The 25,627-nt window shown below is 37.4% G+C and overlaps 3 protein-coding genes across 5 annotated transcripts; all 3 read right to left on the bottom strand.

Moving 5' to 3' along the window:
• Positions 1–1,114: 1,114 nt before the first annotated feature.
• On the bottom strand, positions 1,115–5,835 carry LOC128520454 (C1q-related factor-like). The gene is made up of 2 exons (XM_053494699.1): positions 4,988–5,835; positions 1,115–2,463 (listed from the first exon to the last, which is right to left on the bottom strand). Exons 1-2 carry the CDS (start codon positions 5,588–5,590, stop codon positions 2,284–2,286), a joined length of 783 nt encoding a protein of 260 aa, XP_053350674.1. The 5' UTR covers positions 5,591–5,835; the 3' UTR covers positions 1,115–2,283.
• Positions 5,836–8,396: 2,561 nt separating this feature from the next.
• Positions 8,397–13,833, bottom strand: LOC128520964 (endonuclease domain-containing 1 protein-like). Its single transcript, XM_053495434.1, has 2 exons — positions 13,509–13,833; positions 8,397–9,907 (listed from the first exon to the last, which is right to left on the bottom strand). The coding sequence occupies exons 1-2, from the start codon at positions 13,782–13,784 to the stop codon at positions 9,284–9,286; spliced, it is 900 nt and encodes a 299-aa protein (XP_053351409.1). The 5' UTR covers positions 13,785–13,833; the 3' UTR covers positions 8,397–9,283.
• Positions 13,834–19,171: 5,338 nt separating this feature from the next.
• LOC128521014 (receptor activity-modifying protein 1-like) lies at positions 19,172–25,099 on the bottom strand. Of its 3 annotated transcripts, none has more exons than XM_053495524.1 (6): positions 24,910–25,097; positions 23,575–23,607; positions 22,171–22,227; positions 21,283–21,318; positions 20,790–20,940; positions 19,172–20,480 (listed from the first exon to the last, which is right to left on the bottom strand). In XM_053495524.1, the coding sequence occupies exons 1-6, from the start codon at positions 25,004–25,006 to the stop codon at positions 20,234–20,236; spliced, it is 621 nt and encodes a 206-aa protein (XP_053351499.1). In that variant the 5' UTR covers positions 25,007–25,097; the 3' UTR covers positions 19,172–20,233. The 3 variants fall into 3 exon arrangements, with proteins under 3 accessions (XP_053351499.1, XP_053351497.1, XP_053351500.1); XM_053495522.1 differs by having other exon boundaries at positions 22,147–22,227; positions 24,910–25,093; XM_053495525.1 differs by lacking the exon at positions 22,171–22,227 and having other exon boundaries at positions 24,910–25,099.
• Positions 25,100–25,627: the final 528 nt, after the last annotated feature.

Genomic DNA, 25,627 nt, shown 5'->3' with positions numbered 1-25,627 from the left:
ATGTGACACTCATAATCAGAAAAAACTTTTAATAAGACCCGAAAGCTGTCAATGTGATCGTTAGGGGCTTGGTGTCATTTTAAATGCATGCTGATGGGGATCAAAAATTCACACATCAAATTCCTGAAGGGCTTATAGTATGTTAGTCCTTCTGCATCTTTGAGAAGAGTTTTTAATGCCTGTGTTGTCGGTCTTTTGGATTGAATAAATAGATTGACTGATGCTGCATACGTGATAATTCAAAGAAACGCTCTTGAGTCTGAAAGGAGACATATCGACAACTTGTTACTAAAGATATTATATGTGTGCTCATGTGTGTGAGTTTTCTATTTCAGAAGATCCTGGATCCCGGATCCAAACTAAGATAAATCAAAGTGTTATTTTTTTTCTGTCTTTGAGTTCTGACACTTGCTTTCCTCACCTAGGCTTGAAAAAACAAACTGAATTTTCTTTCTTACACCAGAACACTAAGCTCTAACCCCATTTTAAAAACCGTGACTGTGTTATTAAGTAATTTTAGAAGTAAGCAAATGAAATGAAAAGTGAAAAGCTTTAGAGTCATGTTTGAGTGTTTGTTTGATGTTTGATGGTCCCTTTTTGGATCTAAGTCAACGCTAATGAAATCCTCTCCTTCTTTTTATTTATATATAACCAATTTAAAAAATGTATTCTGCCGACCCATGTTTGATCTCTTTCAATTTCATGCAATTTACGGACATCTCATCGTTGTTATCTATCTGTCCAATCAAGCGCCAAACCCTCTGCTGGGTCTCTCTCTCTCTCTCTCGCTCGCTCGCTCTCTGTCACACAGCATTCTAATCTAATGCATCTTCTTTTGGAAAGCCATACCACACAGCATCTCGTTTTCAGTCACGTCTTGCTACAAAATCTTCATTTATTAGCAAATGTAAAGTCACATTAGACAAAAATCAGATACATATAATGGACATCTGAGGCTCTTAAAACCCAATCAGGGACAGCTGTATATTGAGACATTTTTCTTCCCCCTTATCTGATGAAAAGCTTTCTCTCAATAAGAGAAGCGCTTACACCTTCTGCACGTAATTATCCAGTAGTAATTAATGCTGATGATACGACGAGATGTCTGAGGTCACCATGTTTCTATCTCGGAGCGAAGTCCTGATTGGAATTTAAATTAATCTTTTCCATCTCGGGAGCTGTTTGTTAGAGAAAATCGTCCTCCATAACGATTAAATCCACAATTCTGCTATAACTATACCACTTCAGAGGTAGGTTCACCTTTTCACAGACTCAGTACAGATATAATTTCACACTATGGTTTCAGGTTTAAACACCAGGATCGGGTTGGTTTTATTCCACGTTGAATTCAGAATCATAAAGTTTTGGATAACATGAGCGATTATTACACATGACACATCACGGCAAATTCGAACGATACAAGAGACTTGTACAAACACAGTATTTTGAGAAAATCACTAAATGCATCTTGGTCCTGTCTCACATGAGTTCATGTAGTTACAACATAATCCTTTTTTTACGCATTAGAAGTAGAACCAAAATATTTACAATGTGTTGCATAAGTATTCACCCTTGAAGGACGTTTGTGGAACGTGGAAAAGAAATGGAACTAATTTGTCAATTTAATGTCATAACAGCAAAACATGTTGTGCTTTTTGAGATGCATTTGTGATCACCACCATTCTACAGACTAGTTATTTGAGTTACCCATTTTTTCAACTTGTACATTATTATGTTTTGCGCAAATGTTTTGGTGGGCATCACAAACGCATCTCAACATGCACAACATATTAAATCCTGAAGCAGACATGCCACAGCAAACCTCCATTCTACAGTAGTTAGCTGTCAGGAGTCAGACATTTTATTGAGTGAGAGCAATGAGGAATGATTTGAGTTGACAGAACGGCTGTAGTAACTCAAATAACCACTCTGTGATGAGCAGAAAAGCACCTCAAGCTACAGTGGACACCGGCTCATCGAAACTGGGCAGGTGACCCAGGACAAGCAACAATACAAAACGTGGGAAAGTAAAGGGGGATGGGGGTAAATACTTATGCAAATCACACTATGTATTGATTAATACATTGAAAACTTTGGAATAAATAATAATAATAATAATAATAATAATAAAAATTGCTCCTTAATAAGCATTTTGGTCAACCCAAATGGACTTAGCCCTAATCTTTACTTAATAATCTGAAGATAAGCGCGAAGTTGCCCCGTTTTCTTTCAAATCACCAAACTTCCCTTTTTAAGAATCACAGACCTTCAGCCTCAACTTCACTAATCAGGGTAAAGCATGAAGCCCGCGAAGGTGCTGTATTTGTTGCTGTTTCCACCGTGTGCTTTGCCACCATCCAGCTTGATGAAGATCTCGTCTCCAGGGTCCAGGTGCAGGATCACTGTGTTTGAGGCGTAATCGTAGCTCTGGTCCTGGTCCTGGGCTATAGCACTTGCCCTCACCTAAAAAGAGGAAGCATGAGAGACAGACAGACAACAGAATGTGGTAGTATAAAGTAAGTATACTGTCTGTGGGATGTGTCATTTGTCAGGATGATGGACCTAAAAAGACAAGGAAACTGTCAAGCTAAGCATGAGTAACCCTGTTGAGTCACTCAGAAGAGTCACTGACTGTTTATGTGTGCATGGGGACGTGCATGTGTGTACTGAGATGGATGAGGGCGGTCTCAAGGACGAATTAATAAAAAAAAAGAATCAATCACATTTATTGCTCTATCAGTAGTTTTAAGGGCTTTGGATCACTTTACACGCACGTTCCTACTACCTCTGGGTTCATTTATTTTAGATTCCTGTAGCTTTAGGGACAGGTGCTTGCTCCAGGACTGGAGTTTAAGCAGCTGCTATTAAGGGTCATTTAAAGCACAAGGATAATACATGGAGGCTGGAGGCTGTATGTCTCCAACATTTCTCCTTCCTTGTCTCTGGCTCAATTAAAGCTGTCCCATTCATTACCCGTTATTCCAGTTCCTAGATTTTTTTTAAAGTTATCCCAGAAATGGCCATTGAGATGGGACATGTGGAAGGATTAATAGCCCTATCCCAGTCCCAGTCAATATACTGTATGGATGAAAATGGTAAAATTAGGGGCCCAACTCCAAACCAGTGGAGTCAGACAGATGCTCACATTCTAAAGCTGAAGCTAGAGGTTGGGAAAGTGTGTTCCTCATGGTCTTTCCAGTCACGTCAACCTTCAGGACCCTGCCCTTGATTTCTTCTAATCTTTGGCTCAGATCTAGTCCAAGCCCCTGTTTTAAACCCAAATTCTGGCTCAGTCTCAGTTTCATGACTAGATCCAGTCCCAGATCCTTCCTCAGACCCTTCATTGTTTGTCACTGTGTAATGTATTTACATTTACATTGTACAGTGCTTTAAAGTTTCCATCAATGAATTTATCCTTACACTGGTTCATTAGGTTTCCCACAAGAAGTATCATTAATCAAAGACTTTTGGAAGGTCTTTATTTTCCATGTCCTATCTAAGTTTCTGTCTCAGTCTCAGGGCTAGTCTATGTTTCAGGCACAAATCCAAGGCAAGTTCTTGTCTCAGGACCCACCTCGAGTTCTTGTCTAGTATCTAGTCCCTAATCCATTAGAAGTCCCTAGTTCAAGCCGAAATCCAGTCCTTGCCCCAGGCCAAGTCAGACTCAGACATAAAAACAATGACTCATTATGATCATCTTCGAATGAAATTGAGTTAAAAGGTTTTACCTTTGCCAATGACTGATATAAAATATGTATAAGGTTCTAGAGCAAGGTCATGAATGAAGGTCATGAAGGTTAATGGACAGTGCACAGATGTGATCTATGATTTGCTAAGGTATGAAAATATGTTATGTTATGTTAACTAATTTACAGTGATAATATTTTTGATTTTTTTTTCTATTACCTTGATTAATTTGCTGCTATTGATTTCAGTTAAGACAAACAAATGTTTTTGATCTTTTTATTTTGTTTTCTTTCATATTGAATAAATGAAAAAGTTTCCAGTCCTTGAGAGTAGACTCAGACGTTTGTCTTTCTGTGCTTCTTTATGCGTGTGTGTGTTTGTGTGTGTGCGCGCATGTAGTTCTCGTGTATTTATAGATGTTTGTGTGTGTCCGAAATTTGCAGCTTCACTGGTTGCATCTATGTGTGTCTTATGACTGGCCACATGTGATTGAGAAAGCTACTGATTCAGTATGACACAGTAAAGGAGGCCACTGAGACACACACACACACACACACACACACACACACACACACACACACACACGATTAAAGAAACATTTCTTTCACTTTAGATCATGCTCGGATGTTTACTTTGAATAAATGTTTACTGACATCATTTTTATTTCTTAAAAATGTATTTATGTAACATAGATTTTCTATGTGTAACATAATTAGTGTTAATTCTGTGGAATTTCTCTACAGATTTTTTTTTTTTTGGTGGATTGATGCTGCAGTACTTTTGGACTGCTGATATTACAGAAGCACAGAAGCAAGAAATTCAAGCTTTCTATTTAAATTATGCATAATAGGCATTTGTCTGTAGGTCTCTTCAAAATGCCGAAGTCCGAGCCTTGTTAATTTTGTTTATTGAGTTATGAATAATTATAAATTTATAAAGAATTTGCTAGATTTCCAAGAAACAGATTTTCATCTGTTATTTTGCAAGCTCTTTCACTCTCATTGGCTAACACATTCCCTGTTCCCTGATTGCTGATGGCTCTGTCAGTAGCCGGACATGACTGAAGGTGAGATGGCTTGACGTGTTTGATGTATCTGAGCCTGTCTGTGGAGAATGACTAGAAATTTCCCAGACGCATCATACAATATCTAAATGCGACTTCTGAATCCAGCAGTTTTGCTTTAGTTTTACTTCACTAGAATTGTTTCGGAATGTAAGCGTGAGTGTATTGTGGTATATAACAGTATATTTTGTGTATTTCAGTTCAGTAGTCACAGTAAATCGAGAGAAACCTTCTTACCTGCCCGTTTTTGACAAGATCTGCCCACATGCTGGTCCCGTCACCGCCTCTCATTAGCACGTTGTAGGTAAAGAAGTATGTCCCGGGCACCTTGCACACAAACTTCCCTGATGCGCCATCGTAATTGTTGCCAATGTTGGTGACTACATCATCAAACCTCAAGACCTCGTAGCCCTCCTGTGGGTTTCGTAGACCAGCATAGAATGCCACACGTGGACCTGTATTAAAGCTCCCAATGCCAGCACCTGCCATCATGCTTTTTTCTCCCGGTGGACCGATCGGACCTGGAGGACCGGGCTCTCCTGGTGGTCCGGGTGGGCCAGGTTTTCCAGGTTTCCCCGGCCTGCCGTGGATGTACGTTGGAAGTGGCGGGCTCACACTGTGGTCACTTAGTGGCTCCGCCTCGGCTTGGATGCGCGTCGCGGCTCCATCGTTGCCTGGCACTGAGCTGATTCCCGTTGCGACGGTGCCCGTGCCCTTGTCCGAGTACGGATCGCAGACCATGCGGCAGGTGCCCAACATCTCGTAGTGGCTTCCGTCCTCGTTTCCGCCCACCGAGCTCACCAAGACCGGAATGAGTACGACCAAAATGATGAGAAGCATTATGGCGGTGGCGCCCAGGAGAATCTTCCGGGCCGCCAGTGCCAAGTTTTCCCCGTACGCAGGAATGATGACCAGTGAAGGGCAAAGAAACGGGTAGGAGTTCTACGGTGCCAGAGAGACACCAAAGTCCCTTAAAAGTGTGTGTATGAGGAGGAGTCCTCCTGAGAGAGACAGAGAGACTGACAAATACACCAGTCTAGCAGGTGAGCTGAGAAGAGCCCTGGTGTGTATTGTGAACCCGAGAGAAGCAGATCGAAGGGATGGACGAAAAAGATAACGATGTTTTTATACTCTTTCTCCTGAGTCAGTGAGGGCAGGAGAAAGAAGGGGAGGAGAAACGAAGGAGGGGGCTAGGACAGTGAGCAAGCAAGCCCGGAACAGAGGAATAAAGAGAGAAGCAGAAGCATCTATGCAACAAAAAAATAAATAAATCTGTTTTCTTTAAGTGCACTTTTTTTTTAATGAGGGTTTATTTGGAAGACAATCGTTGTCAATACCAGTGGATTGAGTGGAAAGTAGGTAGAAAAGCTTAGCATCTGACATACACACACATGCATTCACACACTCTCTCTACTTTAAGGATCGTTACACATTTCAGACTGTATGCATCAACATGCATTGAATTCAAGCTCATATACTGTAGAAACATATATATTTATAGAAACAGTTAAAATAAAATACTACTACAGTAATTAACATAATTCAATCTTTTAAACACTTTCCTAAAATCTTTGCAAGCGTATTTTTTTTAACAAGCTATAATCCATATCCTGTACAGTAAAACCATAGAAGATCGATAATTCCGGAATAGCCGACATGCTTTATCCTAAAATATGCGACCTTTTTATAAAAGCGCTGTAGACTGAGCCGAATCCTGCCGTCTCCACGGCTACGCAGAATGACTGGGATACGTCCACTTCCTGTCTAATTAATTCAATATTTTATCTGCTGTAGCTACAAGATGCAGGAATTCATCACTGCTTCTGACTCAAACCTCCTTGCCCTTGGTCCGAAAGGTTTCCTGCCATCCTCCGTTTGCTCCCTGGGGCCTCTCTTCTGTCCACCAGAGGAGAACAACAATTTTTAACCCGGTCAGACAGAGTGAAGATCATCTTTGTACGTTTGAGAAGAAAAATCTGTAAGGGTTAATTGCGACTTGAATGGAGACACAATGTTAGGATTAGACTTGCGGTAAAGCCAGGGAGAGGACAGTATGGGAGTTTTTTTTTTTGTGTGTCATTTTTATTATTATAATCAAGTGCATAGAATCCAATTACACAGTTACTGTATACAGCATAAGACATATCTAATTCTGCTTGGAGATATTCAAGTAATAAGAAGGTTTGCTTGTGTGGGTGACAGTGAAAGTCATATTCGACGGGTTATATATTAGTATGTTTTTCAGGAGTGTGTATGTGTGTGTGTGGAAGAACAGCAGAGCATCGCTGGTAACCTAGGATTAAGCAGCTGTCTGCTCTTCTTAGCATCACAGCACAGTGCTGACACCCAGAAAGTATCACACAGATAACAAACACGCTCCAGATCTCTCTCTCTCTCTCTCTATCTCACACATGCACACTCACACACACACACACACACATTCACACACCATACTGTGCTCAATAGGCTGCGACTGCACATTGGAGAAGGTGGAACGACAGTCAAGGTGCAACAAAAGTCACAGAAAAGTCAGTTAGGAATACCTGAGTTAAAGTATCTCTTTTTTATTTTTTGAAATATTTGACATTAAATGTAGAAAGTGGAAACTTAAGACGTTAGATTTATTAGCAGGGATAGCACGTAACGGATCTATATGGCCACTGATTTACCCTCATCCAAACACACGACATGTATTCGGTCAAACCTGTTAATTATTGAATTCAGGTGTTTCAATCAATCAGGCCCCTTATCCCTAGGGCAATATTAATGCTTCAGTATACTAAGACAACTTGGACAATGCTATGCTTCCAACTTTGTGGCAACAGTTTGAGGAAGACCCTTTTCTATTCCAACCTGACTGAGCCCCAGTGCACAAAGCAAGGGCTATAAAGACATGGTTAGATGAGTTCAGTGTGGAAGAACTTGACTGGCCCTAACACAGACCCCTGACCACAACCCCATCGAGCACCGTTGGGATGAACTGGAACTAAGATTGTGAGCCAGACCTTCTCATCCAACATCAGTGCCTTATAAATAAAAACACCTTATAAATGCTCTACAGAATGAACGGGCACGAATTCCCACAGAAACACTCCAAAATCTCGTGGACAGCCCTGCAAGAGAAAGGCGTGTATCTCTTTATGTATCTTCCGAAAGACGAATCCCTAACATCATGACCCCATTCACCCCCTCCCCCCTTTTCTACATCCTCCCACATTATTCGCTGTCACCTTTTATCCGTCTCTTGCTCTATCTCTCTGTCTCTCAGTGTCTCGAGCGTCGAAGCTGCATGGCCTGCAGGCCTCTCCACTGCAAATGACATCGTCATGACTGAAGATGGCAACATGGCCCTTAGTTACATCGAGGTCCCGACCCTTGGTATAAGCACATTCTCCACTTCAACAAGGGAAACTTCATGACTTTTTAAACAACAGCTCATATGAGAACGTGCAAGGTAATTGTCTATAAAAACTCTACATTTTTTTGCTAAATTCTATTAAGGACTTTTGGCATCCTGTTGTAAAAACCTGCATTAATGACTGGTTCACCTCCATGGCAACAGAGGGCAAATCTTTCTGTACATTAAATTTTTTTTTTCAATATTTGCAGAATTGCACATGGATCAATTTTCACACGGAAGCCTCGATTCATTTTATTCTCAGATCCAAGGGATTTAATTATTGTTAATTTGATTACAGTCCTAGCATTCCTATACAGTGCAGTATATATGAGAGGTGTTCGAGTCAACCCGGGACACAGTTCTGAACATAAAAAACTCTTTTTTTTTTTTTTCTTCTGCTACACTAATGCACTTATCCCAGTGTTTCACTCATGCTTGGATAACGTTAAGCTTTTTTCAGTATGCCGGAGCCACGATCGTCTAACACGGCTGGCATGAAGCAAAGTCAGGACTGTATGGGGATATGGCACTTACTGGTAATGTCATCAAAGTTCCGGTTTGACTTAAACACCCCCCGTACATATAAAACAATACAAAAAGGATTGTTTTTACAAAAAAAGATAAGACATTAATCCGAGGTATTAAAGCGTTACCAATGAGGTATAATGTACAGTTGTTGAAATTAAAGTAAAAAGAACAAAAAAATGTGTCTTATTAAGACGTCTGTGCATTAAGGACAGCTTCGTCTTCAGTGTTAAAATATTTTTTACCAGTTGCACAGTATTGAGGTATAATGGTGCATTTCGTGGCACAAGATAAACATAAAATAAAAAGACAATTAAAGAAAAAGAATAATAAATCACAGTGTCACAACTTAACACAATCTTAGGACTTTTTTTTGGCCTAGATTTTTTATTTCTTACCAAATGCTGACATCTATTGGTAGAATCTAAAACTAGGCTATTATTATTATTTTTTATAATACTAGATTTATTATTTTTTTTAAAGATATTCTACATTAAAATACAACATATTAAAATAAAAGACGTACGTACTAATGTATTCGATTTTAGCAATAAATGGCAATCGTAAGGGTTAAAGGTCTGCACATGGACTTTGATTTTGACTGAAGGTTATGCGCTGGAGCACTGCTGATGGAAAACACTGATAGGCATCCCATATCTTTCCTTCAAATGCCCTTCTAAGATCGGTAGTGGCATGCGGGCAACATCATATCCACGCTCTTTGGGCTTTCGTTGCGGGTTCACTGGCACAATCTCCTGAGTGCTGTTCGGATCATTCCTGCCAATGGCTCCAAACGTTGGGAAGCTGTAGCTCAGGTCCTTTGGAAGATCCCTGGTGTAGTTCTGGCAACAATACGCCGACCACATATACTCAGGGATGGCTACTCTGCCCTCATCCTTCAGCCAGCGGTCTTTTTCATATGGAATCACACCAGTCACTACGTACGCCTCGCCCAGGCAGTATTTCTGGAGGATCTGCTTCACGTAATTCTCCAGTTTGGCCCATGGACCATCATTGGATCCAGGCTTCTGTGGCACAATGTTAGTCAGGGTGAAGGTGGCATGGCGCACGACCGTGTCGTTGTGGTGCTGGCTGGGGTTCAAGTGCCCACGTGTGTAAGAGGAGTTGATGTAGTCCTTCTGGACGGCCTGGCTCTCAACGACATTCTGGTCTACTGTTGCAGGTGGAACTGGGAACGGGATCATGTTGCCGTCAGCCTTGGTGTTGGCGAGCTGGAAGAGATGGAGACACACGTTCAGGTGTTTAGGAGGATTATAATGGCATGTATGTATTTGCCTGTTTCTAGGATGTACAATATCAATTTTAATCATCAAAATTAATCACCAGAATTAACTGTAACTGGACAGAGATAGTTTTAATCCCATCCTTTAGGTTTCTGGGAACTAATACTAGATTAGACAGAGTTGAGGTTACCGTGTTGTTCCTTAGCTACAGTCTGTTATGCTCGTTTTGTTTTTAAAGGTTTCTTGAAGTGTTGCGCAGTTTCTGCTGACTCGTGTATGACACGGCCATGTAACTGGCGCCGGCTGAAGATGCGATCAAATCGACATTCATGTCCGAAAGAAAGAAAGAAATAACCGAAAGTGAAAAAAAGCACGAAAACAGAAATTCTGGCAGCAGGTGATCTTGACCACAACAGATACTTTTGCGCTCGTTGCAAGCTTGCGTGCATGAAGTGAGTCATTATTCACCACCAAGCAAACTTGTGCAGGAGGTGCTAAGAGGTTTAAGTGGGTGAGAGATCATGTTAAGGCTGTTATTTTCTCTGTGTGGTAAACCACAATCAAGTTCCTCTTGACTCTTAGCTGTGCTTCCACTTGTGTATTCAGCATTCATTTTGAGCATGCTTGGTCTCATCGAAACCACTTTAATCTGCCATACAAGAATAATCTGCATAAGTAAACACACCAGATTTTCTGCCTTTATATAATATTTTACACCTGATTATCTATAGATTCGAGGATGGATTTCTGCTGCTGGTGACAGGATTTGAGAGAGAAGGCTTGCTTGATCCACCATCAACTTGTAATGGCTGAATGAGTTGTGGCCTATGTGAGCCAGTGTTCCCAACCACCAGTGACTTACCACCAAAGCTCCCAAGAACCAGTTATCAGTTATCCCAATAGTTGACATTGGCATTTTCTTTTTATCTTGTAGTATGGTGTTTGTGCTGACATTTTTTGCCTCTCTTATGAGGTCTTGATGCCTCCTTGATAATATATATCCTCATGCCACATAATGGGTTTTTATAAAGCTGCCGAGCTGGCATTGTATACTTTATAATCTGTTCCCATACGACAATTAATTTGTTCCGCGATTTTACTCTAACAAGAATTTCTCTCCAAATCAAGAGGGAAAGTTGACCATATTTAAACAGAAAACTGTTAATCCTTATGTCTTTGGGGACACATCAAAAATGGACTACTCTCTATTGGGACAGTATCACAGGACAGCGTTAATTTTTTTTTTTTTTCTATCATCATGTTCCCGGATTGACTCATAAAGACAGTGAGGCTGATACACTCCCACAGACTCACACGGGACATGGGACTTTACATTCATTCCCATACGTACATACCAAAATATTCTGTAGGGGAAAGGGGGGTGGGGGGATGGAGGGGCGGCAGGTTGGCAGACCTCTTGTTGTGAGAACATCCATGGGCACTATGGACAAATCCACGCACATCTACCTTCACACCTACATCACATGTTTACGTTTACATTCTGGACCATTGCACAAAGACACTTTAATAATGGCACCTTAATAGGACACTTTTTTAATGCATATTTGCACACCATTTTTCTTCCAAAAAAATTTTTTTAATTCCTATTTTTATCCTAGTTCAATTTAATTTTTCTATCGTATTTCTTTTATTCATATTTATTTCTTATTATAAACTTTAATTCTCTTTTTAAGGTCACTGGCGGTCGTATAAGCATTTCACTACATATCGTTCTGTGTATGACCGTGTATGTGAAAAATAAAATTTGAATTTGAATTTGAAGAATATGGGGAGAAGTTGTTGTGTCTGAAGTCATCATTTTTTTCTGTACATGACTTGTTGATTCCAGGAAGGCAGCTATTTTGCATCTCTGCAGAATTTCTGCTGCAGAGTGCCGAATGCGTGAGCCCTAAAGTTATTTCAGTTCAGCAAGGGAAAAAGGTTTGTGCTTACAATTTACAGCCTCATGTAGTTCAAGGGAAGGAAATATATTGAGTTGAAGGGTGTTATGTGTAATATCAGATCATAGAAATGCAGTGTTTCATGACATATTATCATACATTCAACTCAAATGTAGAACTCTATGCGTAATAAACATGCCCAGTATAAGTATTATTATTAACATTTAACACAATTACACTGCACAATCCACAAATCAGATGGTAATACCATCTTTGTTTAGATGGTTTGCAATTACATCCGTAAACCTGATTGAGCTTCATACCCAAAGGGGCAGAAAATGGCCTTCAGTGTCGCACCGTAGCACGTTACATTCTAGTTATGGATGTAAATAATGGTGAGACAACTTCTGACGGTGTTGTCTATTTTGCATAGTAGATGTGTGAAATAAAAGTAGTTCCAGTTTCACCTTATTGTTTAAACTACATTTTTTTTACTTGTGCCAACTTGCCCCATACTGGGATAGGTTGGCACAAAGTTTTTTTTTCTTGAATATCTCCAGAGCATATGACACAGCAAGGTCATTTTGTAACTGGTATTGTAGGTTATTGTAGGTTAAAATTCTATCTACAGCCTCAGTGCATGACTCCAAAATCTGCCCTCCTTTACCCTATATAGTTGTACTGTAAATAGTCATATTTTGTGCATTACACTACACAGCGAAATCGAAAGTGCGCATGACTGGCTTGATCGCTCATATGTCGAAAACCAGGCAAATTTTGGTTCGTACAAGTCGAATATTCCTATATAATTCTTACAGGAACTTCTGTAGTCCAGCTGGAGACTGTGGAGGCCAGTGGTGATTACCATTGTGATCATCAACATTTTTACGACCGTCGTCAACATTCACATGCGCATTCACGCACTACAGGTAATTTTAGGAACGCCAATCAGCCTAATCTGCATGTCTTTGGACTGTGGGAGGAAACCGGAGTCAAACCTTGGGAATCAAACGCAGACCATGGAGGTGAAGGCGACAGTTCTTACCATTATATATACAGAATTTTTTTTTTATATACAGTACAGGAAAAGAAAAACTTGTATAAATATTTTAATACAGTTCTAAATGTATTGCCATAGATTATATATTAATATATGATAATATAATAATGCTAATATTATTAATATTATATAAATAAAATGTACATCATACTATTTTTAATAAAAAATATATTTTTATCAGTTCATCGCTACATGTAATAACTTTGTATTGACACCCTGGACAGGGACTTTCTGCTTTCTCAGTAACATGACCAGCTAACATTTGTAGATGTTATTTAAAAAGAAAAAAGTGACAATATAAAGTAACATGTAGCGATAAACTGTAAAATGATTGAATGACGTCATTCTTTAATGATAGAAAAAAGTTATTTTATAGTAATTGTTGTGGTATAATAATAATAATGATAATAATAATAAACTTGTTGTGTATTATTGTTCTGAAACAGTGTATTTTAAACAACCTTTTAAATAATTATATATTTTTTTATTTAAATAAAACTTTTTAAAATCTTCCTCGTGCACAGAAACCGTTGGATATGCAAATAATCCGGATTCGGATCGCAGCCTGTATGTAAATGAGAGTGTGACGCGGTTCCTGAGCTCTGTGCTCGCGCACTCGCGTCCTCACCTGCGGCTCGTACTTCCAGTCCGCCCGGGGCCGCTTCCCCAGCGGCGGGGAGAACACGTACCCGGAGAACCAGGGCGCGCGGCGCTCCCGGCTGTACAGCGTGGCGAAGTGGTAGCGGTTCTCATAGCGCTGGCAGATCGGAGTTCCCGCGATGCCTGTGGGTGGCCGAGCCCGGTAAAAGAAGCTCAGACACGGAGAGAAATCCCCGACGTCTCCATGGCTCAGGCCGAGCAGCAGCAGCAGCAGCAGCAGAGAACCCGAACACATGTCACTCATACTCACAGATCTCCCTCACCGCCTCTGTGCTGGCGTTCACTCGTGATCTGCTTTATTAAGGGAAGTCTGGGTTCTTCGTGTTCATGCGAACCGGCCACCCGTAAGAGCACGTGTATGTGTTGCCAGACAGAGCTTTATTACCTTTTATTTTTGGTACTTACAGATCTACCAGTAGTTAAACCTGCACCATAAGTGAAATCTAAATATTGAATAAAAGCGATGTTATGTGCTAAATTTAATTATCTAATCATAAAAATCTAACAATAAGCTACCAATTGATATTAATATTTTTACTGGAATTAGTCCAGTAAAAATCATTAGGGTGAAATAACACCCTAAAGTGTTTTTTTTTAGTCAGTGAGTTTTAACACACTGGAGTCGTTTTAAGACAAAACTTCATCTCTATCCGCTCTACCTTTTCCATTTCTCATCTGTGATTCACTCTCCGAGTGTATTGGTCTGACAATGAAAGAAGGACAACTTTGTGTAAACATAGCGTAAGATGCTCAACCCTACAAAACTGTGATTTCTCTGTATTAATAAGTTAAACAGAGAGTTCTGCCGTACAAAAACTCAAGCAGACCTGTACGTTGGCTTCATTCTAAAAGAATAATAATAATAATAATAATATCACTGATTACATTAATGCTCTTTAGTTTTTTTTTACTTTAACCTTTGAACTATTTCTACAAACTCTTTAGACGGGTACTTCAGCTGTTCTAACATAACATCATGATATATTATGCCACAATACTTTTTTTCTTCTAAAATATAGTTGACATCATCATAGTCATTGCTTTACAGAGGAAAAAAAAAAGACTTTAAAATGAGTGAGAAAGTATTGAAACTGCCAGGCCAGTTATTTTGTTTTTGTGTATAATCAAAAGATGACTACTGATTAATATTTCAGCTCATTTCCTTAAACAGATAAATCCTTTTATAGAAGAACAAATTTCTAACACAGTGGTACACTTCTTACCTTCTTAAAATTTAAAGGGTTTTATATTTGTTATTTTTCTGCCTAGTTTTCTTTGATCAGCAGATTGTTATCCTTCCCCCCTTTAAAAAATCAAATTCAATTGGTTGTTTTTTGGATATACATCTCAATCTCAATCTCTAACAGTAATATAGAAATTCAAGTTTCACAAACAGAATGACTTGGAATCCAATCTGGCAACCACAAACCAATGAAAAATGTGTGTGTGTGTGTATTTTCGCTTTCCCATTAGTAATCACTCATTGTGAAACTAAAGTGTAAGGAAATTGAAAAACTAAGGGCACAGCAAAAAAAAAAAAGAAAAAAAGGTAATATTAATTATTTATTATATTAATATTAACTTTTTTTGTTTTTGTTATTATTTTGTACAGTAGACAGAACTTTATTGTGTATAATTTCATGGAAGTACATGTCTGACACCGTTTCCATAGATTGTAGGAGTCTAAAAAGGATCTATAAATATCTGACCTGAAATTGTCTATCGTTAGTAATGACAAATTATTCTATTCAGTTCAAAGTACATCTGCATACAATTTCACAAAATACTCTTTACTAACATCACATTTTAAATATAGGCGAATATGAGACTGAGAATATGAGAATAAACCTTTATATTATCTGAGACTTTGATTGTATCTTCTTCATCAACCCCTGTAACCCCCAAGCCTTGAACAGGAAATGGAATCGCACCCTGTACTACAAAGCGATTACAAAAGTGATGAAACTGTTTTTATTATCCAACTATTTGCGTTCACAATGTTTGCTCAAAATGTGGAGATTTTTTTTCTTCTCTTTTCTGGTCTTATTTATTTATTTATTTATTTACCCTTTTGCTCTCTTAAGGCCGACTTTAATACTCTAAGCAATTTAATGCCCATGGAAAATTCTCTATAACAAAGGTCTTTGAACTTTGCATTCAGAGAACATCTAGAGCAAAAAAAAAAAAAGAGGTAAGTCAGCACACAACTGTTTAAAGCTTATAGGAATGATAACATGAACTTCTTCTTTTGAAGGAATGCCACAACATTATATGTCTTTACAGTATACATGGATAAATAAATGGATTTAATAACAGTTTTAAATACAGTATACATGGATTATTTAAATAAAAAACTGGAGGTTTGAATCTGTGTACGTCAATGCTTTGGAGTCTCTTTTGTTCTCTTTTTTTCAATTCTAGGTAAATGAGAGGAAGTATTAAGGGAGGAGGAGGTGGCCTTGGCTTCAACAACACACACACACACACACACACACACACACACACACACACACACACACACAGATGAGTCTATTGTCTATTGAATGTACATGTGTGTGTATGTGTGTGGGTGTGTGAAGGAGAGGGAGAGGGAGAGTTCACTACTATGATATGTTTGAATGTTTTAAGACTTGAAGATCTGCAAAAGTTCTCGATATCGGCCGGATCAATGACAGTATTAGCTTAGTTCACTTAGTTCACTTCCACACAAAACTCACTCATCTGATCGTGTCTTTATGGACCTTGTTTTTAGAAATGACATTTGGATAGATAGCATTGAATAAATGACTCCAAGGAAATGCTGCAAATCCAACCTCTAAACAAAAGAATATCAACATATTTAAGATATTCACACACTGTGGGCATTTGGGGAACACCACTTAGGCTAATCTGCATGTCTTTGGACTGTGAGAGGAAACTGGAGTACCTGAAGTAAAGCCATCAAGCACAGGGAGTAAATTCAAACTCAACACACACACACCTTAGGCAGGGATCGAACCCTCGACCCAGGTGATTTGAGACCACAGTGTTAACCACTATGCCACTGTACTGCCGTACATACAGTATACACACAGCCACCCACCATTCTGTGGGAGGAAACTGGAGTACCTGGAGGAAACCCACCAAGCACGGGATAACATACACCTCACATACCACAGTGTTAACCACTATAAACCGTGTCACCATACATGCAGTATAGATACATCCACCCCTTTGGCCTTCCAGGAAAACACTTAATAGTGCAAACATGTGGAAAGGCTTTGATCAAGATCAGAACTATAAGGAGGATGTGCCAATAACTCTCAGCCGAGTTCCTGTAACGTGCAAGTGGTGCTGTTATACAGGTCCCACAGACCTGCAACGTAGATCTCATTTTTACTTTCCATTTTTTATAATGCACGTGATCACGTTAATTATTATTTTCTAGCCGCATTTCTTGTGCGAAGGTCTTAGTTATAATAACGTATTTAACAATTCTTAACCCCATTCCAGATATATAAATTTAAATATATATGTTTTGAATATACAATATATATAAAACAGGAAGGGGCTCTCCCCAAACTGTTCCCACTAAGTTGGGAGCATGAACTTGTCCAAAATGTCTTGGTATGCTGAAGCATCAAAAGTTTCTTGGAATATGTCCCATGCCATCAGGAAAGAAAAACTTAACTGATGTGATAACCTGGTCATTCAGTACATTCGGGTCGTCAGCTAAATTTATTGCCACATAATGTTGCTAAGTCTAGACCTGAGCAACTGAAGCAAGCCCAGATCCTGTCTTCAGAGGCTTGTACAGTATTGCATGATGGGTGCATCGCTTCATGCGCTTCCCTTCTTAAGCTGATGCGGCACATCGCTCTGAAATAGAGTCAATCTGGACTCATCAGACCACATGACCTTTTCATTGCTCCGTATCACAATCTTGATGCTCCCTATAGCAAATTCAAATCTTTTTCTGATGAGTCTCACTAACAAGTGATTTTCCCATGGCCACAAAGGTGTTTAGCTCCAATCCTGTCAGCTCCCGTAACATTGTATGTATATAAAAATGTTCTTAATTTCACTACTATACATAGATTTGATTAAATAGATTGAATTTTTTTTACCATGCAACTTCTTCCATGCGTTCACACAATCTCCATTCCTGATTTTTTTCTGCATTTCTCTTTACAACCATGGTGAGTAGAAAAGCATAGCAATGTGAAAAGCATACCATCTTGTCCATGACTAGGTCATGTATAAAGCAACATGTGGTAAGAATTTTGTTGTGAACTGATGTCAAAACATGTGACATGCTAATACACTGGAATTCTGACAATTTTCATGTTTAATTTTCTGTTTTATGATGAATTGTGGAATTTCTGGAAACTTTCATTTACATTTCTACCAGCAGAGGGCGACATGTTTTTGTAAAAGTGCTCTCTAAAAGATGCATTCTCTAACAGCCACTAACATACAGTGCACCCCCAGTGGAATATGATGATTGTAAATCACCAGAATTGTTTCCTTTCATTGTGCTTTAATTAACACTGGGAACTACCTTTTTTTCTTTCTTAGTAAGGGTGTGTATGTTTTCCATGAATTGTTGTGCTAGGACGAGATCATTCCTAAAAAAAATGACCTTGCCAGTATAGATAAGTAAATTGGCTGTGGATGTGAACACCATCTCTTGACTGATGCATTTCACATTATTTTCCAGATCTTAGTGTGGCAAACAATGGAAATATTCACCAATGCTAACAGAAATAGGGAAGGACTTCTCAGTTAATGTTCAAGACTCAGACAAATGCATTAATCCATGTGTGCAGAACAATGATGTATTTTTCCCCCACAAACACAAATCTATCAAATTTTTTGAGATAGTTATTGAAAGATGAGAATAATAGTTTATATCCAGACTTAATTAATTCCATCATTCTTATTCTAAGACTGACGAGATTGTCTTGATAAAAACAATTGCTCAATAATCAAAAACAGGAAAAGCTGTTTTCCAAAAATAAACTAGCACGCATAGTATCGAAACCAGGCCCAGTTTCAGTAGTCACTTATATCAACTTCTGCTTGGCAAATCCTTATGTAAATGTTTCTTGTCATATGTTCACAAAACTTTGAGTCAGCAGTGGACATGAACTTTGATTGTGAAGTGACCCAAAGGCAACAAAAATAAAAAACTAAACAAACGAACAAATAAACATACTAAATGTACAGTACTTTTTAGAATTAATTTTTCATTGTGTCATCTACCAACATCCATAATCCATTTATTACACCTAAATCTATTTATTTTTGTTATAAGGAGTAAGTTATGTGTGCTACCATATCCTTCCTGTCAGCCCAAACCAATCTGACTGACAACGTACTTCAACCTTCAACAACTGCTTTTTTGTTTTTCACACCCTACCTCTTAAAACAATCGTGTGGGTGAAAGTCTCAGGAAATTAGAAAAAACAGCAAGAAGTTTTATAATAATTAGCCATATATATATATATACAGTATAGATGTTATTGAATAAAAATACTGACTCTTTCATTAGCCTGTTGTTTTCTATACATATTTAATGTTTTAAATAATTATAATAATAATAATAATAATAATAATAATAATAATAATAATAAATAAAGAAAACACATATAATAAAAGACTACAAAGAGTATAGTTTAATTTCATTGATAGTTTAGAACAAAGAATGCAACACAGTACATCAGTCAAATGAAGAACCTACCACCCACCAAAAACTCACTTTTCCCTATTAGATTTTGCCTCACTTGGTTCTTTGTATTCATTACTCCATATTGATTTTGATCGCAATCGTGTGTGAGAAATTCTTTAGTGTTTACGCGTTGTGATATATTTCATTACAAATGGATAACTAATGGCTGCTGGAAATCTGAAGGAATATCCAACCTGAGGTAACATTTACAGGCAAGACATTAGCTAGCAATGTTAGCGAGACTAGCTTAGCCAGAACTTTGCAAGTTGTAGAGTATGAATGCTCTGTAATAAACTTGTCGCTTCACTGTTCAGTAATAGCTGCCTGTTAAGCTAAATATATTCTCCAGTTAATAGGTGTCACTCAGAATAAGGAGTAAGTTGGCTAATTACGTAGCTAAAAATGACATAAGCTAGCTAGCTAGGAAATTTTGCTAGCCAGCTTTTGTTTACTGTTACACATACAGTAGCCCACAGGGATAGTTAACACAATTTTAATTAATTTGTCGGCATTTGTAAAAGTAAACATGATTTGCAAAGTAGATGAAAGTTTTTTTAAGCAAACAATATATTTACTCAGTTAATTTTTTAAATCACCACCATAGCAATAGTTTTACTTGTCAGAGTGAGCTTTTTCTTCTTCTTCTTCTTCTTATTATTATTACTAAGTATTATTATAATAATTTTTTCACACAGGACTTTTGTTTAAAAAAATCTTGAAAATTAGCACACAGGTTGCAATCTGTTGTCATTAGGAGGCTGAGCGATTTTAAGGCATAGCTCATACACACAACTATTATTATTATTATTATTATTATTATTATTATTATTATTATATGTTCTTGTCTTTGAAGTAATAACAGACATCTTATGTACATTGATTTCTTTACATTGTATTTAAATGTATTGCTTTACAACTTTATAAATCGGATCATTTCAATTGAAGTGCATAAAATAGCACTAAACTGTATGTCTTTGCCATTCTCAGTCAATAGCGCTACTCTTCCTGATGACTATATAGACCAGTATGGGAATGACGCTGACAGGCAGCAGGGTGAGTACAAGAACAACCTTTGCTGGGGCATCTGGGAGATTGTCCTCTTTAGTGCTGCACGAGCTGAAGTACTTTTTGTGGGCTTCCACGAACATCTCCTGCACAGCTGCATTGGGGTAGTAACACTTTGCATAGGTGGTAATCTTCTCCAGGCAGTGCGTCAGTCCATTGTAATTACTAAAAGCGCACAAGGACACAGATACACATCTCTTATCTGGCAGCAGAAGGAAATGTTTGTCAGTAACTAGAAGGCAAGAAAGTTTAGCTAATGCTTTGGCTGTGTTTATGTAAATGCACTCAATTCTAAAGAGAACTGCAGCATTTCCTTTGCATACTTTCCCATGAAACACTTACATGAAAAGCCTGTTGTTTCAGTAAACTGACTGAGCAGTTATGTGCGTAGTTGCCTGACTGACTAAAGGACTAAATGACTGTCTCACTAGTTACATGTCTTATTCAACATCTTTTTCTTTATTTTTTGTTTACCTGAGCACCTGCTCCCAATCACACCAATTTTCGTCCCCCAGCATGTCCATTCTCAAATCAAATTCGAACAAGCAAAGGTATCCATATTCATAGAGCAATGTTTCATTACACCGATGATAGTGATGTATTTTCTCCTGATCCTGGAAATTCTCTGGAAAAGACAAGAAGATGGAACATCACATTATTGAAAAAAAATTCCCGCTTGATTTAATCTGCATGATATTTTAAGGGTATATTTCTTTTTTAGGTTAATGTGCTCTTTCTATATAGAAGCTAACAAACTAATGCTTATTTAACATGTCTAGAACACGTGACTCTAAATGGTTAAGAAATAGTTTTCTTTTAATGGAAATTTAAAATTATAATAGGCCAAGGTTTTTACAACATACAGTAATCATCTCTGTAGTGGTACTGTAACAGTAACTTCTATGGTTCATACACATACAGTATACATACATACACACAGATACAGTATGCATACACACTGTCCTACCTTGATCTTCAGAAGTGACATTGCCAGTCATGTTTCCTGAAAAATAAAATAGACAAACAATTTATAAGTGCATGCATACAACTCCATCAGAACAAAACATTGTACAAAACATAACATTTCCTCCCAAAAAATCCGAAATTAATACTTTTTTTGTAATGATACCATACTGTTGTTGATGAATCTTCTTTAAAAGGACATTTCACATTCTTCTTAATTTGATATGTGATTTTAATAACATATGAATGCAATTCAATTCTAAACCAAAGCCATCTGATTAAAACTCAATAGCAGCAAGATCTTTCACAATCGATGCTCTTTAGGCAAGAGTGTTATACGCTACGAAACCACGTGGCCTTTTGTGGCTTTAATTACAATGCAAATCATCTTCACAGGGCTACAGTGTTCTGGCTTGCAAATTGACTCAAACAATACAGGAAGCAGGAAACAGGAAACAGGAACACATAGCTTGGAGTTTGCCATAGTGGTAGCGAGCAAGAGGGTGTCCCCATGGAGCAGATCTTTATTTATACACAAAAGTCACACAATCAAGGATGAGACTCACGGAGCCAACTGATAAGAAGCTTTATGAGTCCAGGGTCTTGTGCAAATCTGTCTTCTTGTTTTTTCATCTCTTTCAGTTTACTCGCTCTTTCATGGATTATCACTAGCTTCCTGTTTCTTAACTAAGGACCAAGTCACTAATAAATTACAGATTTTTGTTTTTGTGTATTAAAAGTGTTGGGGTTTTGTTATATTAATGTTAAAGTAAGAAATGTGTCACTGACAAAAATAGCTCAAGAAACATTCCTGCAAACTGGTACAGTATGTCTGGATTTAAATAAAGATGTAAATTGAATGGTTTACCTTGGAGGATGAGGCTATTCTTACCGGAAATATGGTTAGCATTGTGAAACTTGGTTTGCTCTGTGCCATTTTTGATTGCTTCTACAAAAAAAAAAAAAAATAGGCCACTTATATTTATATACTTATATTCACTTATTTATTATTATTATTATTATTATTATTATTATTATTATTATTATTATTATAACATTATTGTGTTTAAAGTAATAACATAATTCATATAAATTTATACACTACCATTTAAAAGTTTGGGGTCACTTTCTAACTCCATGATCATTCCTGATTTTTATTTCTTTTTACATTGTAAAGGAATGCTGAAGGCGTCCAAAAAATGCATTAATCTCCTTTGAACAGTTAATGGTGAGATGTTTCTGCTACTTCTGCTCTGTAAAGACTTCATAACGCCTCTAATCTGAGGGTCTGTTAATTGGTCATTTTTCAGGCTGATAACTCTAAATGAACTTCTGGTCTGAGGCAGAGGTAGGTTTTGGTCTCGCCCTCCTGGGACGGCCTTCATGAGAGCCAGTTTCATTATGGTACTTGATGGATTTTGCAAATGCACTTGACAGTACTGTTCTTGCAAGAACTATTAAAGAAAGGCTGACCTCTGTGTCTTACAATAACAACTAACTGTTGTTTTTCTTGTTGTTATTCCATATGTGTTATTTTATAGTTTTAAAATCCCCAGTATTGTTGTAGAATGTAGAAAATAAATCACTAAACAAAAACAAAGAAATTTGCAAGTGACCCCAAACTTTTGAACAGTAGTGTATATATATATATATATATATATATATATATATATATATATATATATATATATATATATATATGTATATACTTAACTACAAGTGCTCTATACGAGAGGTGTTCAAGACAAAATGGGACTTTTGATTGTGCAGAATAACAGAACACAGTCGTAAAAAAAACCCCTTTATTTCTCTATGTGATCCACTGCTACCCTAATGCACTTAAAGTTTTATCAGTACGCCAGAGTCATAATCAGTCTGCCTGCTTCATGTATGAAACGCTGGCCATATAGAACTCCTTTAATGACCTAAACATGTGCAAATGGCTTGGAGCAAGATCAGGCCTATACAGGAAATGTGGCACTAACTCTCAGCCGAGTTCCTGCAATATGCAAGGTGGCCTGTACAGTTTCTAAATTACTGATCTGGGCTTTTAGCCACCCATCATTAATGGACGTACAGCCTGCTTTAAAACATTTGCACCATTTAAATGTTTTACTAAGCTGCTAAGAGTCTCATTAAAAGATTGTGCTCAAAGTCTTCTGTAAGTTTCAATCAGTTTAGGCCTACATTCACCAGATATTTCATGACTCGTCCCAGCTTGACCTGAATGCCCCTCGTTTGTATACAGGAGAATATTAACAAAGGTTTAGAATTTAGCAGATTTTTAGCCTCATACCTTCAGGTCTGAGCAGGCCTTCTGTTCTCTGACCTATAAAAATGCATACATGTTTTTATTAAAAAAAAAAGAAAAAAAAAACATCCACACCCACACACATCTATAACATATAATATATACTGTAGAGTAGAGGCAAGAGACTAGTATTAAAATATGAGTGAAAAGTAGAATCTCAGAAATATTTACAGGAGTTTCAGAATTACTATTCGCTTCACGCCGCTATTGCTTTAATGCCAATGTGCGCTCAAGGTAGCATAGACTACACCAAAAAAGAAAAAAGTTTCCACAAGAAAAAGGTTGATGATGTTTTGGGCTTCCTAAGGTCAACTTCACCATAGTGGTTTCTGAACATACAGTACATTTTAGCAAAAGGGGATAGAACTCAATGGTGAAAGGCGGATCTTTAAACATTATTTAAACCTAAATTTTAGTTAAGACTTTAAAATACAAGCTGTACAAAACAAAGTCTTTCTATCTGTTTATTTTGTTTGTCAAAAGTTGAAAAATGTTTGAAAAAACAGATTTTAATGTGAAAATTTATTTTAGACTTTATCTAAAATAAATAAATAAGTAAATAACAAAAATTTTATGTACCTATGATTACACTTATGAGTGAATATTGTAAATGTAGTGAAAGTGAAATGAAAGAGGCTTTTGTCCAGAATATTAGTCAGGACTTTTTCTAATTTCACAATATAAGTTTTTTCCATTAAGAAATTTTGTTCTGTTTAAATTTCTGAAATATACAATTAGTTTAAAAAGCAAACTTGTTTCAAAATAATAAAAAAAAAGAAATTAGATTTAAAATGAATGTTTTCGCAAAACCTAGCTCTAAATTATAAGCTTTTAATATATATATATATCTTTATCTTTTCTTTTTTATATATGTATTTTTTATATATTTTTTGTTTAACGTACAAAAGCAGCTACATGATTAAAACAACTTCAAACAAAAATAACTTATTAAGTAAGTAAAAATATAAATCATGGTTCTCTTTATAACCTATTTATTATTAATAAAAAATAAGTAATAATATGTGATATTCCATATTTAAAACAAGACGTCTATTACATATAATTAAGTATATAATTATAATCATCATCATCATCATCATCATCATAATAATAATAATAATAATAATAATAATTGTTATTATTATTATAATAAAATAATAATAATACACTAATCCAGGGAAATAATTCCTACATGAAACATCCTAAAGATCCAACACAGCATTTGCTCTATGTATATTCAAGAATTAGAAAAGTTTACTTAAATAGAAATGAAAAAGAGAAATGTTTTGGTGTCAGTTATAAGATATATAGATCTCATACCCGAAATTAAGGCTACATCCAGCAGGAGCGAGAGTAATCCTGAGAACATGTATAGCATTCTGCTAGCATAGACGTGTCCAGATGGATGTATGGCCATGTGTGGGATTTAACAATTCAAAGCAAGGAGCATTAGCCTTAAGTAGGGAATGAAGAGGAGTGTGTGTGTGTGTGTGTGTGTGTGTGTGTGTAAGTGTTTGGGTGGAGAGGGAAGGAAGCTGGAGAAAACGCCCATGACTTTTCCCTTCTTTGTTGATGTGCAAGTTGGGATTGCGGAGTTCCGCTTGAGCTACTGATGTCTGCAGATTGTGTTTTTATGTGTGCGTGATAGATAGAAACAGAGAGCAAAAGAGTTCACGAGTAAGCTTGTCTTAAGGGGTGGGGTGGGGGAGGAGGGGGTTATTTTGCTCATTGCAGCTTCACAGAACCCCTGTGAAAGCATTTTCTTTTTTTAAATCAAATAACATGTAAACATGGTTTAACACACTTTCTGTGCCCAAGTGCATGTGTGGCCAAGGCAGGCATGCTTTTTAATGCGTCAGTGGTCGAAACTCTTTAACGGTTTGACACAAATGGCTGCACGTTGCATGTGTTTCCTTCTTCGACTCGGTTCCACTTCCCCTCTTTTATCTTCAAAAGAGACAGGAAAGTGGTTGAGCTTTGGAGAGAAAAAAAAAAAAACTTTGCCCAGACTTCCTTTATATCATTTGATTTGCTAACA

Source organism: Clarias gariepinus, chromosome 4 (genome assembly GCF_024256425.1).
Source record: "Clarias gariepinus isolate MV-2021 ecotype Netherlands chromosome 4, CGAR_prim_01v2, whole genome shotgun sequence".
In the NCBI taxonomy this organism is placed as follows: Eukaryota; Metazoa; Chordata; class Actinopteri; order Siluriformes; family Clariidae; genus Clarias; species Clarias gariepinus.
The sequence above is the reverse complement of the archived record's forward strand: the minus strand, read 5'-3'. Positions and strand labels throughout refer to the sequence as shown.

Bases quoted from the DNA above. Each gene is read 5' to 3' on its own strand.
- LOC128521014 (XM_053495522.1), bottom strand. From the start codon at position 25,006: ATGGCCATACATCCATCTGGACACGTCTATGCTAGCAGAATGCTATAC. The intron at 23,608-24,909 runs GTATGAGATCTA...GCATTTTTATAG, and splicing joins GGATGTAGCCTTAATTTCGG to GTCAGAGAACAGAAGGCCTG. The intron at 20,481-20,789 runs GTAAACAAAAAA...GTGCGCTTTTAG, and splicing joins GATTGGGAGCAGGTGCTCAG to TAATTACAATGGACTGACGC.
- LOC128520454 (XM_053494699.1), bottom strand. From the start codon at position 5,590: ATGCTTCTCATCATTTTGGTCGTACTCATTCCGGTCTTGGTGAGCTCG. The intron at 2,464-4,987 runs GTAAGAAGGTTT...TCCTCTTTTTAG, and splicing joins ATCTTGTCAAAAACGGGCAG to GTGAGGGCAAGTGCTATAGC.
- LOC128520964 (XM_053495434.1), bottom strand. From the start codon at position 13,784: ATGAGTGACATGTGTTCGGGTTCTCTGCTGCTGCTGCTGCTGCTGCTC. The intron at 9,908-13,508 runs GTGAGGACGCGA...CATCTCTTCCAG, and splicing joins ACTGGAAGTACGAGCCGCAG to CTCGCCAACACCAAGGCTGA.